The sequence below is a fragment of the Pristiophorus japonicus genome, chromosome 5, assembly GCF_044704955.1.
Source record: "Pristiophorus japonicus isolate sPriJap1 chromosome 5, sPriJap1.hap1, whole genome shotgun sequence".
NCBI lineage: Eukaryota > Metazoa > Chordata > Chondrichthyes > Pristiophoridae > Pristiophorus > Pristiophorus japonicus.
In genome coordinates this window covers 276426987-276443693 of record NC_091981.1, presented here as the reverse complement: position 1 = coordinate 276443693, position 16707 = coordinate 276426987, and the positions used below count along the sequence as shown (strand labels likewise).

At 41.5% G+C, this 16707-nt stretch overlaps 1 protein-coding gene across 1 annotated transcript in view; it reads right to left on the bottom strand.

Moving 5' to 3' along the window:
* kmt2ca (lysine (K)-specific methyltransferase 2Ca) overlaps window positions 1–16707 on the bottom strand; it is a 420190-nt gene that overhangs the window by 202265 nt on the left and 201218 nt on the right. The window contains exons 13-14 of the mRNA XM_070881651.1: window positions 4926–5042; window positions 1030–1751 (exon numbers count right to left, since the gene is read on the bottom strand). Coding sequence (XP_070737752.1) covers window positions 1030–1751; window positions 4926–5042 — 839 coding nt within the window. The remainder of the gene's footprint in view (window positions 1–1029; window positions 1752–4925; window positions 5043–16707) is intronic.

Here is a 16707-nt window from a genome sequence, read left to right as displayed (position 1 = left end):
AGTGACTATATTAGTACCAGCATCATCCCCTTTCACAAAAAGAAATAACGCTATGCAGAGGCCCAAAATCATTCCACATCTGCACATAACAGAGCAGTTTGCATACAGAAGGGAACAAGATATCACGTATATCAGCAATGCCATCTTCAATGTCCCGAAAGCCACCTGCAGCTGGATGCAAAGCAAACATCTGTTTTCTTTACTAAGTTATTTTCAAGTCACGAACCTTTGGCTAGATTTTCTACCTATTCATAGTCAATGGGTGGAAAATCTAGCCCCATGTCTCTTGGCAAACTTGTGTTGAGCATTCATTAGATTTACTTGGCACTCAGGGGGCGCCCAAAAAGGGCAGCACATCCATCTATCATTGAGAGATGAGGAATCCTCTCCAACCTTTGCTTTCAGGTAAAGATCTTCAGCTTTATGAAAACTCTTTTATGTTCAAAGCTTCAAAATCATTCAAAATTTCCATCTGTACTTTATGGCATATTCATGCAAATGTCAAGGGTAATAGCATATTAAAATGAAATTAATTTTAATGGATTTGCGCCTCAAGGCTTCTTGTGCCATAATGAGACCAAACAGGTGGTGAATAGGATTGGTGCAGACCAACTCCCAAGTCCAGATGAAGTCACATCTTTAGCATATAATGCTTTCAATAAATAAATCTAGAAATCGGATTACCATGAGAGTAACAGTGATTTAACTTGAGGTTTGCTATATAACATCTTGGGAAAACAAAATTTCAACACTTTCAACACAAATCGGATATGGGAAAATGCAAATGAAAAGAAATATTGATTGTTGTTACTGCTGACTTGAAGTTTGGAAAAGAAAATTAAATCTTTTCAACCCATGAATTCTTTGGCACTCTTCGAATTATGTCTTGGCTTGCTTTGCAACATCGGACCACTAAATACTCTACTACATGGATCAATTTTTCAGCCACAATCTTTAGACTAACTATATTGCTCAAATTTTGAACATTGGATATACTTAATAGAATATATATACAAGACAGAATCTTACCTGTCTCATTCTCGGTCTTCCTGGGGAGAACTTCCTTTTGGTAATAGCTGGCTTTCCCATGCCTATTTTTGAAACCATAGGTACAAAAGTTGATGCAGGAATTCCTGAACTTAAAGTGCCTGCAGCTGAAGCGTGCGACACATTCGTCACAGGAGACACCCCCCCAACTGAAAAGGTCACAAGAGAGGAAGAAACTTCGGACTTGCTGTGTGTGTAGTTATTGCCAGTTTCTCCAAACATTTTGACAGTTTTATTTTCAACAGGTGAACTCATCTCTGATGCACTTTCACTGGGAGCTTTTACAGCTTCAAAAACACTGCTACTGAGACATGCTTGGGAAATTTTTTCTTCGCTCTTCTGTGCCACGTTATCCAGTAATAGAATTTCTGGCTGCTCCTTAGTCATTGTAGCCTCTTGTACAAGCTCATTATTTGACATTTCTGGGACAGAAATCTCCATTAGTTCGGTCTTGTTCTCACTGAACTGATGCTCTTCTTTTACTAGCACTGATCCTTCAACAATCTTTTTTACATTTTGTGCCTCCTCAGCCAGTTGAGGTTGCAGTAGTGTTTCAGGCTGGTTTTCAGTCACCTCCATGTCTTGGACTTCTGTTGCTGCTGTTGGACACCCAAGCTGCTGGAGTACCTTTTCAGAGGCTAAGGCCTCCATGGCCTCCTTGGCCTCATGCTCTGTATGTTCAGTTGTATGGATTGCTGCCGAATCTACAAGCATGTAATTAAATGAAAAAAATCGATCATCGAATGTGAATAAATTTATCACTTGAAAATAAAGTTCGGAAATGCATGGTTAAAAGCTAAATTACATGGCAACATAGGAAGCCCTTACATAATTTGCATTCTCTTTTATTAAAAGGTGACGGCAGCTCTTAAAGTCCTATGAACGCTAAACACTGATATTTCTCACATGATGATTGGAAGGTATCGCTCCAATCGAGATTTTATTTAACCTTATTGGTGTAGATGTGTTCAGTGTGGATGGCCCTGGTGGTTCCTTTGATGAAAGTGTATGGTGTGTGGAAGTGCTTCTGTAGGAGGTGCTACAGAAGCATCTCCAAAGAAACGTTTATGGAATAGTGTTGCCCTGCCTTGTTACAAATTGGGGGGAAGTTCTCCATTAGCTGCTAGTGATGGATGTAAAGCTCCTCAGCCCCTGCATGCTCTGAGCTCATGACATCTTATTGTTCAATAACAATTAGTTCTCAAACCAGTAATTCTGGAGCTCTTTGGCAAAGATCTATACACCCTCCATTATGTCTGGGGGCCGGGGTGGGGTGTGACCCAAGCCAAATTTAATTTCACTTTCTATCATTTACTGTCTAAAGGTACAAATGCTGGAATACAAATATTCAAATCCCCAAATCCCCTTGATATGAGGTGGTGGCTATTTCACTTGATAACCGACAGCATGCAACGGCTATTAGCTATTCATCTAAATGGTTTTATACTAACAATATTGTACAGGTAATCAAAGGGAATGTTCAAAATAGAATAGTTAATTTTTTTAAAACTGTGTGACAAACAGGAGCAGGCTATAGTTATACTAAATTTTTTACTTTGGAAGTCCCAGACTAGAATGTAGCATTTTTACTGCCAATGACAGGTTTACCGAGAGGGTTGAATTGGGTGATTTATGGTAGGACTCATACAGAAGAAACACTTAAGTGTGATAGTTCAATTCGGAGATGATAATGCAGTGGTTATGGTACTGAACTAGCAACACTGAGGTCGAGAGTAAAATTTACACCATGACAGGTTAGGAAATTGGATTAAATAAATCTGGCATCAGTTAAAAAAATAATTCACTTTAAATGGGGCCTTGCCAGCACGTCCTACATCCCACAAAGAAGTAAGAGAGCAACAGCCTAGACACTTGAGATTACATGATGCTTTGAAGAAGAGACACACAGTGGAGTTTTGATTGCTACACTGATCTTTAACATGAAGTAGCTGATGGCAACTTTTCTAAAGCCAATAGTAACTGAAACCACTAGCCCAATATCTTATGGATTTTCCTCACACCCACCCCCCAGACAATAGAGCTGAATATTAAATATTTGAATGTACCAGCCAAAATTTACACATGCAGCAGCCATTTCAATCGACTCCTGCTGATATTTTGATGGATTCTGATTAAAAAACAAGCTTTGCATAATTTGCAGGTCTTCTACTTCCTTTCCTTCGGTTTTTCCACACAGTGGAATCCTGTTTTGATGGGGGCATGACTCCATTGACAAGTACGGTATGAATAGCAATCTGTATTTATCCTCTATTACTGTGACTTTATTCCCATTACTGGGGAAAATTAGATAATGAGCTGGTATCAAAGATACCACAAGCTTGCGGTAGTTCTCTATCATTTAGAAAAGGAGTAAAATGAACAACAATCGGGCAGCATGAACTCAGCACTACAAGGTGTATTGTTTATAAAAATGATCCCAAGTAAAATTGGTGGCGAAATTGGAGAGACAAATTTTGATAAGAGGAGTGGATCAAAAGTCAGATAATACCAAAGTGCCACATTTGCTAAACCAGGTCAACATTTTATTTAATGTCTTGCAAATAGCTTAGTGAAATTACTGCATCAAAGTAACATGTCAGCCACTTCATAAAATCTAAGTTCAGTCAATTGGTGGCTGCTGATATGAATTTGGATTTCACAATTAGGTGGTCCTCTGAGGTCTGACAAGAATCACATGAATCAGGAATTACTGGTCTTTGTAAATGCCAATTTCCAATGTTGCAGACAAGGACCTGATAAATAATGTTTTTGAGTTTTAGGACTGAAGGCTGAAGATTACAGTTCCTAATTTACATCAATGACTTGGACTCAGAAACTCAATACAAAATGGTAAAATTTGCAAAAAAAGGCCAAAACTAGGTGTGGCTAGTGAACTCCAAGGAGGAGCCCAGAAATTTCAAAATGTACTGAACAAAATGTGTGACTGCGCATAACAATGGCTGATGAAATTTCATGCAGACAAATGCAAATGACTGCACAAAAGGAAAAGTGGGCAACACATGTTGAATCACCTCAGGATGAAGCTGAAAGAGTCCTCGGGGTCTTAGGAGACATAAAGCTCAACATATCTAACCAACACAAAGCAGCATGAACAGAACCAATAGAATGTTGAACTACATAGGCAAAATAGCAGAATGCAAGTCAGCGGAAGTAATGATCAAACTGTACAGTGCACTGGTCAGACTGCACCTTGAATGCTATGTCCAGTTCTGAATGACAGGATACAACAGAGACAGCACGGAGAAGAGGCATGAACGCTAGGGGTTATGAGAAAAGACTGGAGAATCTTGGGCTTTTCAGCTTGAAAAGGAGAAATCCGAGAGGTAATCTTGTAGAGCTATACAAGATAGTTAAGGGAATGAAAAAACTAAGTGCAAACTTTTAATTTCAATTATATTGAGAAAATAGGGCACGGGGACAAAGGTTCAAATGTGTAAAATACAGATTTAGTACTGATATCATCAGTAAGCATTTCATAAAAACCATGATCAATTTTGATCAAGAGTGCAGGCAAAAATTCTGGAACAGTTTAAGAAACAATTGGATGCATCAACAGGACTGTAGGACCTTTGTGAATGGATATTCAGATTTATTCTTTTTTTTTTTGAAAACCAGTTTAAAATTTATTCCAGCACAAGGAATTAAGGTAAAGGTAATGTGGGATCCACAGCTTAATGACAGTAAGAAAGTACCTTTTTTGAAGTACTTTAATAATATCTAGTCACTGCTGAAAAGCAAAATATATATTACTGCTACTTGGGAAGACTGAATGAGGAGATAAGCTACACACTATTCTGCCAGCCGTCAGCACAGTTCTCACCACAAAAAGGAAAATCAAAATAACTGACAGTTCCTACCGTTTTCATTAGCCACAAAAGTCTGATCTCCCGCAAGGTTAATGTCATTGTCTGGCTGGTGAATGCTCTCTCCTTGTGATAATTGTTCCTCAATAGTCTCATTAATTTCAGTAACACCTACATGTTTTGAAATATCAGTATAAATAGACAAAAGTACAAGCCTAAATGCTACTTTTCAAAACCAGATTCAAATTGAACCTTCTGCTGTGAATGAATCGGATTTCATACAAGAGATCATACTTAAATATGTTGACGTCTATTATTAGCAGCTTCATTAAATATAATTTAAATGTATGCAGCACTTGTGCTCAATAATTAAATATTGATTTAACACTGAATATTAACACTTAGCTGTTATAAAAGCTGAAGAAAATCACTTAATACTGAAAAAAATACTGTTAAATATAAACCTATTTCAGATCATGTAAATATTTAAAATAGTCATCAAACACAAGTTGCTAGGAAAACACCTACAATGAAATGATGAACTTAAATTTGAGGATTAATGCTATATGCTACAACAAAAAGTACAGATTCTAGATTTCAAATTGGCACCTCATTTTCAGATATACCTGCAGCTGCTCGTGGCACGCTCTTCTATGCTCATTGAACCAGGGTTGGTCACCTAGCTTGATGTTGATGGAGAAGGGGATATGCCAGGCCATGAGGATACAGATTGTGGTGGTATACAATTCAGCTGCAGCTTCTGCTACTGATAGCCCACAGCATCTCATGAATGCCCAGTTTGGGCTGCTAGGTCTGTTCTTAATCTATCCCTCTTTAACATGATGGTAGTGTCACCTAACACAATGAAGGGTGCTCTCAATGTGAAGATCAAACTTGGTCTCCACACGAGGACTGTGCTGCAGTCACTTCTGCCAATGTGGTCATGGACAGATACATCTGTGACAAGTAGGCTGGCAAGAACTAGGTCATAAGAACATAAGAAATAGGAGCAGGAGTAGGCCATTTGGCCCCTCAAGTCTGCTCCACTATTCAATAAGATCATGGCTGATCTGAGCTTGGCCTCAACTCCACTTCCCCGCTCGCTCCCCATAATCCTCGACTCCCTCATCATTCAAAAATCTGTATCTCCACCTTAAATATATTCAACGACCCAACCTCCACAGCGCTTTGTGGTAGAGAATTCCAAAGATTCACGACCCTCAGAGAAGAAATTCCTCCTCATCTCAGTTTTAAATGGGCAACCCCTTATTCTGAAACTATGCCCCTTAGTTTTAGATTCCACCATGAGGGGAAACATCTCCTCTGCAACGACCCCATCAAGCCCCCTCAGAATCTTGAATGTTTCAGTAAGATCATCTCTCATTCTTCTAAACTCCAATGAGTATAGGCTCAACCTTTCTTCATAAGACAACCCCTTCATCTCAGGAATCAACCTCATGAATCTTCTCTGAACTGCCTCCAATACAAGTATATCTTTCCTTAAATAAGGAGACCAAAACTGTACGCAGTACTCTAGATGTGGTCTTACCAATGCCCTGTAAAGTTGGAGCAGGACTTCCCTATTTTTAAACTCCATCCCCCTTGCAATAAAGACCAACATTCCATTTGCTTTCCTGATTACTTGCTGTACCTGCAAGCTAACTGTTTGCGTTTCATGTACAAGAACCCCCAGATCCCTCTGTAATGCAGCATTTTGTAACCACTCTCCATTTAAATAATAATTTGCTTTTTTATTTTTCTGACCAAAGTAGATAACCTCACATTTCCCACATTATACTCCATCTGCCAAATGTTTGCCCACTCACTTATCCTGTCTATACCCCTTTGCAGATTTTTTGTGCCATCCTCACAACTTGCTTTCACACCAATCTTTGGCCCCAAGTTTCCACACGCGGCGAAAAAGGCGCCCCTCAGAGCTGGGTGCCTGTTTTTCACACCAAAAACGGCGCCTGAAAAAAAAACGTGATATTCTCGAGCTCCTTGGAGCTCGATGTCTGCTTGGCGCGGCGCACAGGGGCGGAGCCTACCACTCGCGCCGATTTTGTAAGTAGGAGGGGGTGGGTACAATTTAAATGAGTTTTTTTGGTGCCGGCAACCCTGCGCGTGCGCGTTGGAGCGTTCGCGCACGCGCAGTCTGAAGTAAACATTGGCACTCGGCCATTTTAAAAAGTGCTGCAGAAAAAGTGAAAATTTGTTTATTGAACCCTTGCAAAGGCTTGCATTTTAATTTTCTTGATATTTCTGTGTGTGAGGGAGTGCTTTTAGCAGCACTGCTAAATAAATCACCTGCTGAATTAATGTTGGCTCTTTAACCAGTGTTACTGCAGCAACTGTGCATTTTAATTCAGCCTTTACAACTCGTTACCGTTTCAATCTCCACCACTCATTCTGTAATTATAGATAGACTGTGATAAACGGGACACATGCACTTGTTTGAGACTATTCAAATTCTTTGTAGCTGTTCAATTTTTAACATTTTTTAATAAAACCACATTGCCCTTCCATGATCAGCACTGAGGCTTCTTGCTGCTTTCTCCCCCTGCCGTCGGTCAGTCCCGACGGCAAACCGCTGCCTGAAAGGCCTGCCTGAAGCACTTTCACACAGGTAGGAACATGGTTTATTTAATCTTTTCTTTGCTTATAAATTTTTATTCAGGTTGGATTTATTTGTATAATATTTGTATAAGTATAACTAAGGATTTATTGTAGAATTTAATGACTTCCCTTCCCCCCCCCCACCTCATTCCGGACGCCTAATTTGTAACCTGTGCCTGATTTTTTAATGTGTAGACAAGGTTTTTTTCAAGCGTACAAAAGTCTTCACTTGCTCCATTCTAAGTTAGTTTGGAGTATGTTTTCACTGTGGAAACTTTCAAATCAGGCGCCAGTGGCCGGACACGCCCCCTTTTGAAAAAAAAATTCTGTTCAAAAGTGAAACTGTTCTACCTGACTAGAACTGCAGAAAACTTAAATGTGGAGAATTCCGATTTCTAAGACACTCCGTTCTCCACCAGTTGCTCCTAAAAATCAGGAGCAAATCATGTGGAAACTTGGAGCCTGTGTATCAGCAAATTTGGCTACGTTGCAGTCGGTCCCTTCATCCAAGTCATTAATGTAAATTGTAAGTAGTTATGGCCCCAGCACTGATCCCTGTGGCACCCCACTAGTTAGTTTGCCAACCTGAAAATGACCCATTTATCCCAACTCTCTGCTTTCTGTTAGTCAGCCAATCCTCTATCCATGATAATATATTACCCCCAATCCAGTGAGCTTTTATCTTGTGCAGTAACCTTTTATGTGGCACCTTATCGAATGCTTTCTGGAAATGAAAATGCATGACATCTACTGGTTCCCCTTTATCAACCCTGCTTGTTACACCCTCAAAGAACTCCAGCAAATTTGTTAAACATGATTTTCCTTTCATAAATCCATGCTGACTGCTTGATTTTTAAAAAAATGTCCTGCTACTACTTTCTGAATGATGGACTCCAGCATTTTCCCAATGACAGATGTTAGGCTAACTGGTCTATAGTTTCCTGCTTTTGGTCTCCCTCCTTTCTTAAATAGGGGTGTTACATTTGCGGTTTTCCAGTCCGCTGGGATCTCTCCAGAATTAAGGGAATTTTGATGGATGTATTGGTTGTAATCTACGATCTCTGCAGCCACTTCCTTTAAGACCCTAGGATGCAAGCCATCAGGTCCAGGGGACTTGTCCGCCTTTAGTCCCATTATTTTACCGAGTACTACTTCTTTAGTGATAATATTAAGTTCCTCCCTCCCTATAGCCCCCTTGATTATCGACAATTGGGATGTTTTTAGTATCGTCTATCGTGAAGACAAATATTTGTTCAAAGTCTCTGCCATTTACCTGTTTCCCATTATTAATTCCCCAGTCTCATCCTCTAAGGGACCAATGTTTACTTTAGCTACTCACTTCCTTTTTATATACTTGTAGCAGCTCTTACTGTCTATTTTTATATTTCTTGCTAGTTTACTCTCATATACTATCTTCTCTGTCTATCATTTTTTTTAGTCGTCCTTTGCTGGTTTCTAAAAATTTCCCAATCCTCTGGCCTTCCACTGTTCTTCGCAACATTGTATGGCTTTGTTTTCAATTTGATACCATCCTTTACTTCCTTAGTTAGCCAGGGATGGTTCATCCTTCACTTAGCATCTTTTTTTTCTCACTGGAATAAATCTTTGCTGAAAGTTATGAAATATCTCCTTAAACGTTTGCGACTGCTTTTCTGCAGTCTTACCCTTGAATATATTTTCCCAATCCACTTCAGCCAACTCTGCCTTCATAATTCCTTTTATTCAGGATACTAGTTTGAGAGCTAGCTTTCTCACCCTCAAACTGAATTTGAAATTCTACCATGCTATGATCACTCTTCCCAAGAGGATCTGTCACTACAAGATCATTAATTAATCCAGACTCATTACACATTACCAGATCTAAAATAGTCTGCCCCCTGGTTGGTCCCACAACATATTGTTCTAAGAAACCATCTCGCATACACTCTATGAACTCTTCCTCAAGGCTACCTTCGCCAATTTGATTTGCCCAATCAATATGAAGATTAAAATCGCCCATGATTACCTTTCTTACAAGCCTCCAGGTCAGCGGGTTATTCTTAATTAGACAGTATTTTTGGCATATTTTACTAACGTGAACACTTTTCAAAAGAACTCTGCAATGATTCTGTGTAAATGTTCCTAACATTTTTACAGTAATGATACTTTATTGGATATCAAACCCATGAGGTTAGGTGCTGTGAATGTTAGAGCATCTCATTTTCAAGAACTTGCTCAGTGGTCAAGAAAATCTATTGTATAAAGCATGCTTTAAGTCCACTTAAGGAATCAACCTAATAGGGTTAATTTAAGGATCTTTAAACCATTTGAGAGAAAGGCAATCGCCCATATGCAACTGAAATAAAATTTAGCAATGTAAATCTCCCCTCCCCACCTCTCCAACTCTGCTATAACTTGAGGAAAGGGAGCAAAATGGAAGATTATAATCCAGATATTGCAGTGGAGGGGGTAGGAGTTTTAAATCTTGCAAGAGTTCTTAGCTGGCCCCCCCATGACCAATATAAACATGCAAGATGTTGACCAAAGTTTTATGATTGCTGATGAAGCAGGAAAGATAGTTCACTAATGACATAGCCAGGAGGCCAGAACCAGGACATTGGAGAGGAAGACAGAACTAGTTGCATATAAGTACACTGCTATCTAGTCAAATATTTGCATATTGATGTTTTCCAAGATAAAAATATACATAGGAAGAGCATGACTGCTACTCCATTCTTATCCATAAAAACTGAAATGGGATAGCTCTGCCATATGCACATTGTGACCCTCAAAACTGAATTATGAAATAGTCTAATTGAACCGAGCAAAGGTTTTTTTGACAAGATCAAAATTCTGCGGATGCTGGAATCTGAAATAAAAACAGAAAATGCTGGAAATCTCAGCGGGTCAGACAGCATCTATGGAGAGAAAAACAGTTAACGTTTCAGGTCGATGACCCTTCGTCAGAACTGGTGAACGTTCGAAAAGAACAGATTCTTAAGGAGCACTGAAAGGGGGAGGAGACAAAAGTACAAAAGGGAAGGTCTGTGATAGGGTAGAAAGCAGGAGAGATTCAAGAGACAAAAGGGATGATGGGCTGACTTGAAAAAGGTTAGTCTAGATGCGGTAAAATTATCAGCTGCCATTGGAGACAGAGAAAAAAAAAATTACATTAGATCGCGGGGGGTGGGGGGGATAGAAAGCGAGATAAATATGGGCAGAGGTTATGGTCTGAAATTGTTGAACTCGATGTTGAGTCCAGAAGACTGTAAAGTGCCTAAACGAAAAATAAGATGCTGTTCCTCGAGCTTGCGTTGAGCTTCATTGGAACAGTGTAGGAGACCGAGGACAGAGAGGTCAGCGTGGGAGTGGAGTGGAAAATTAAAGTGACAGGCGACCGGAAGCTCAGGGTCACACTTACGGACTGAACGAAGGTGTTCTGCAAAGCGGTCACCCAATCTGCGTTTGGTCTCCCCAATGTAGAGGAGACAGCATTGTGAGCAGCGAATACAGTATACTAAATTCAAAGAAGTACAAGTAAATTGGAGTATTTGGGGCCCTTGATAGTGGGAAGGAGGAAGTAAACGGGCAGGTGTTGCATCTCCTGCGCTTGCAGGGGAAGGCGAAGAGGTGCTGGGGGTGACTGTGGAATGGACCAGGGTGTCGTAGAGGGAGCGGTCCCTTCGGAGTGCTGGGAGGGGAGGGGAAGATGTGATTGGTGTTGGGATCATGTCGGAGGTGGCGGAAATGGCGGAGGATGATCTGTTGAGCGTGGAGGCTGATGGAGTGAAAGATGAGGATAAGGGGAACCCTGTCGTGGTTCTGAGAGGGAGGGGAAAGAGTGAGAGCAGAGGTGCGAGAAATAGAATAGACACAATCGAGAGCCATATTAACCACGGCGGAGGGGAATCCTCGATTGAGGAAATAGGAAGACATGTTAGAGGGATCAGTGTGAAAGGTGGCGTCTTCAGAACAGATGTGACGGAGACGGAGAAACTGGGAGAATGGAATGGTGTCCTTACAGGGAGCAGGGTGGGAGGAAGTGTAGTCCAGGTAGTTGTGGGAGTCAGTGGGCTTAGAGTGGATACTGATCGATAGCCTACCGCCAAAATGGGGACAGAGAAGTCGAGGAAGATAAGAGTCGGAGATGGACCATATGAAGGTGAGGGAAGGGTGGAAATTGGATTCAACATGAATGAAATTTTCTAGTTCAGGGCGAGAGCAGGAAACGGCACCGATACAGTCATCAATGTACCAGAAAAAGAGGTGAGGGAGGCGACCCAATTAGGTCTTCAAAGTATATTCAAAAAGGAGTTAGATGTAGTCCTTACTACTAGGGGGATCAAGGGGTATGGCGAGAAAGCAGGAATGGGGTACTGAAGTTGCATGTTCAGCCATGAACTCATTGAATGGCGGTGCAGGCTCGAAGGGCTGAATGGCCTACTCCTGCACCTATTTTTTATGTTTCTATGTCTAGAACAAAGAATGTTCCACATATACCGCAAAAAGGCAGGCATAGCTTGGACACATGTGGGTTTCCATAGCAACATTGTTAATGTGGAGGAAGTGTGTGGAGTTAAAAGGAGAAGTTGTTCAATGTAAGAATAAGTTCAGCCAGGCGGAGGAGAATGGTGGTGGATGGGGACAGGTTGGGCCTCTGCTCGAGGAAGAAGCGGAGCGCTCTCAGGCCATTCTTGGGGGATTGGAAGTGTAGAGGGATTGGACATCCATTGTGAAAAGGAGATGGTTGGGGCCAGGAAACTGTAAAAAGATTTTTTGAATAGAGATATGCTGTGTCAAACTGAGCAGTGTTAATGTCCTTTTCTAATTCTGAACCCAGTTATTGTGTGGTTTGTGATGATTAACTTGACAATCATCTAATCCATGACTATGTAGTAGCAGTATAATAAAGTGGCTCCAAGTGGGACATGTTCAGCCTTCAATACCTTTGGAGTGTGCCAAGAGTTAAATTGGGGGTTTGTAATTGAGTCCATTTATGTAGGACAACTCGAGCGCTAAATTAGGCTTCACATAAAAATCCTGCATCCCACTCTATTACCTGTATTCCTACAAAATGAAAAGCCATACCGGTCACCTGGCACATTTTAAGATTTTGGAGCTGCTAGTACAGAACATGAGGCTTTCAGAAACTGGGATCCTTTCCAAGGGTAGCTACGTTATATAATTGCTGTTGGAATTTATGCTTTAGATCAACCTTGCTGAAGGAAAGCACAGTCCCAGCTTGGAACCTAAAACAGAAATGTTTAACGTTTTTGGGCAGGGGGCCAAATCTATGTGCCACAATTAACAAGTGGCCACGTATGATTAAATCATTTTGGGTAAAGCAGAATCATGATTAAATGCCATACATAGCACAATCATTTTCTGTTCCAATAAAACATTTCCACAATAATTATAGAAGCATGCTAAAATATTTCCAATATGATCAGATTGTTGGCAATTCTTTACTAAAATTCTTTTATATACAGATAGGCAAAACAACAATCAGGACAGCCATATGCAAAAAAAAACACGATTCCCAATTCATAAAAATTGGTTGGCTTCCAGAATCTCAGGTTCAGGTGGTGCTCTTCTCTCCTGCCCTGACATGCTGCATTGCTATCTGCTATCCTCAGCCATCCTATTTGGTCTCCCCTACTGATGCCTGCTCCTTTTGTTGCCACACCTGTGGCAATTTTCTCCACTCGTAAGATGCACATTTTCAACTTCCTGAGCATAGGGGGGGGGATTAGTGAAAAAAAGCTGTTCCCTCAGAGTCATTTGCAATTTAAGCTTGGCCTAATGGATACACCTCATTGTCATTAGAACTGTGAGGCTCTACTTAAAGTTAGTATGCCTGTAAGGGGGAAGAGTTCTTTGAAAACACAAATTCATACTGAGGAGGTGTGCGTTAACCATAACATGCATATACTTCTCTCGTATCTATAATGGATATTTTTTCACCTAAAAAGGGACTATGATGTTTAAAACAAATTCAAGAGAAAAAAAAGACTTGCATTTGAATGGAGGCCTTCACCACCACAGAACATCCCATAGCAGTTTCTATTCTCCACTGCTAATCGTCTTCTTAAACCCCTCTCCCGTCTCCTCCACCCTCACCTCTAACAACAAGTGTGAGGAGGTCATGGATTTCTTTGTTTCGAAGATTGAGACCATCCGTTCAGCTGCCTCAGCCATTTCCCTTCCCTCTCCCATCCCACCGAGCCAAACTTCCAGTTATATACGTGGACTTGTATTTACTCTGTTCAGCCACCAGAGAGCTCATCCCCTGGAGTCCCAAGAGATTCACAGGTATTTAAGGAGGCTTCACAGGTTGGAGGCGCACTCTGGAGACCTGAATAAAAGACTACGGTCACACTTTACTTTGAGCTCAGTGTTCAGTCTGACTCTTTCTCCATACACAACACTTCCCCCTCCCTGCCCTAGTCCTGAACTCATCTTTCTCCAGTTTCTTTCCGATTTCCCCTCATGACCTCACCGTGCTCATCTTGTCCACAAGACCCACATCCTGCTCCCTCAATCCTATTCCCACCAAAATGACCAACCAACTTCCTTTTCTAGCTCCCATGTTAGCTGACCTTGTTAACGGTTCGCTTTCCTCAGCTACTGTCCCCCCCCCCTCCATTAAATCTGCCTTTATCACCCTCTCCTCAAAATAACAACTCTTGACCCCCTCTGTCCTTGCAAACTACCACCCATCTCCAACCTCCCGTTCCTTTCCAAAGTTCTTGAAGGTGCTGTTGCCTCCCAAATCCATGCCCATCTTTCCCGCTACTCCATGTTTGAATCCTTCCAATCCTGTTTCCGTCCCTGCCACAATTCTGAAATGACTCATCAAAGTCACAAATGACATTCTTTGTGACAGTGACTAATGTAAACTACCCCTTCTCGTCCTTCTTGACTTGTCTGCAGCCTGCACGGTTGACTGCTCCATCCTTCTCCAACGCCTCTCCACCATCGTCCAGCTGGGTGGGACTGCACTCGCCCGATTCCATTCTTATCTAGCTCGTCGTAGCCAGAGATTTGCCTGCTTCTATTCCCATTACCGCATTGTTATCTCTGGTGTCCCCCAAGGATCTATCCTTGGCCCCCTCCTTTTTCTCATTTGCACACTATCCCTTGGTGACATCATCCAAAAACACAGCGTCAGTTTCCACATGTACGCTGACAACATAAAGCTCTATCTCACCACGATTTCTCTCGATCCCTCCATGGTCACTAAATTGTCAGACTGCTTACCGACCTCCAGTTCTGGATGAGCAGAAATTTTCTTCAATTAAATATTGGGAAGACTGAAGCCATTGTTTTCGGTCCCCGCCAGAAACTCTGTTCCCTAGTCACTGACTCCATCCCTCTCCCTAACATCTGTCTGAGGCTGAACCACACTGTTTGCAACCTTGGTGTCATGTTTGAACCTGAAATGAGTTTCCGACCACATATCTGCAGGATAACTAAAACCTCCCATTTCTCCTTCCGTAACATCGCCTATCTCCGCCCGAGCCTCAGCTCATCCGCTGCCGAAACCCTTATCTATGCCTTTGTTACCTCTAGATTTGACTATTCCAACACACTCCTGGCTGGCCTCCCACATTCTACCCTACAAACCTTGTGGTCATCCAAAATTCAGCTGCCCATGTCCTATCTCGCACCAAGCTCTGTTCACCCATCACCCGTGCTCGGTGACCCAGTTTGGTTCCTGTTAAGCAACGCCTCGATTTCAAAATTTTCATCACGGTTTTCAAATCCACCCATGGCCTCGCCCCTCCATATCTCTAATCTCCTCCTTTCCTCTCTGTGTGTGTGTGTCTCTCTCTCTCTCTCTCTCCCCCCCACCCCCAGAGATATATGCGCTCCTCTAATTCTGACGTCATCATATTCGCTCAATAATTGGTGGGCATGCCGTCTGTTGCCTAAGCTCTGGCATTCCCTGCCTAAACCATCTCTTTCCTCCTTTAAGACACTCCTTAAATCCTACCTCTTTAACCAATTATTTGGACATCTGCCCTAATTTCTCCTTTTGTGGCTCCGTCAAATTTTTGGTCTTCTAATATTCCTGTGAAGCGCCTTGGGACGTTTTACTACGTTAAAGGCACTATATATTTACAAGTTGTTGTTTACAGCCAATTAAGTACTTCTGAAGTGCAGTCACTGTGTTAACCTCAAGTTTGAAATCTTATTTAGATATTATCTTTTCCCAGGCAATCTATTTTCACAAGTGGATAAAGAGTAAATTTTCTCATCTGCTGTTAGCAGGGTTTATGTTAATGGCCCGTGACAGATATTTTTGTTTCTGTCCCACCTTCACATTTGTAATGAAAAATATACTGAAAGTAATTTGTTTCACAGCAAGCCTCACAGAAAGCAACGAGTTTTAATTAAAAGTTATTTGAGAGGCAGCTAGAAAGTATGTTGCTGTGCAATGCAGGAGATAAGGGGAAGGACAGCATTATGGTTCCTTATTCGAAAAGGATTAAAAACTCTGCCAACCTGTTTTTTTTTAAATGGCAAATGATGCTAAATGTAAAGAAAAACAAAGATTACAGCAAACACTAAAATTTAGTTCACAGATGTATTTTGGGGACGATATAGAGCTACTGAAGAGCACTCTAGCATGCAACATCAACAGCCCATTTCTAGGAAAACTAAGACAAATATAGCGAGGCTTTGCTCCCAGAGCTAGATGAGACAATTTTGGTCTACAGTTTTATTGCCCAATCTCTCCTTCACACTCTTGTCTCGTGCAGCCTTACTGAATTTGCCTTCTGGCAATATCTTCTTTTGAAGAACTCCCCGTTTATGAAGGCGGAGGCGCAGGGGCATCTCTATTAGCTTCTCATAGAATCATAGAAATTTACAGCACGGATGGAGGCCATTTCGGCCCATCATGTCCGCGCCAAACTACCAAGAGCTATCCAGCCTAATCCCACTTTCCAGCTCTTGGTCCATAACCCTGTAGGTTATGGCACTTTAAGTGCACATCCAAGCTTCTGTGTCCTTGGAAGAAGTGGGAGGGAGTAGATTACCCATGATTCTCTCTACTGACTGCTATTTAGGGAACCCTGTTATTAAGTGCACATGTTGAGTGAGGACAGGATTAGGCTTAGCTGATATCTTTGGGGACAGCCTAATACTGATACTTGGGTGAGCAGAGCCACACACAACAAATGACCACTTGGGTACAGTAATGAAAGGTTAGCAATGCCTGTGGAACTGTATCTAG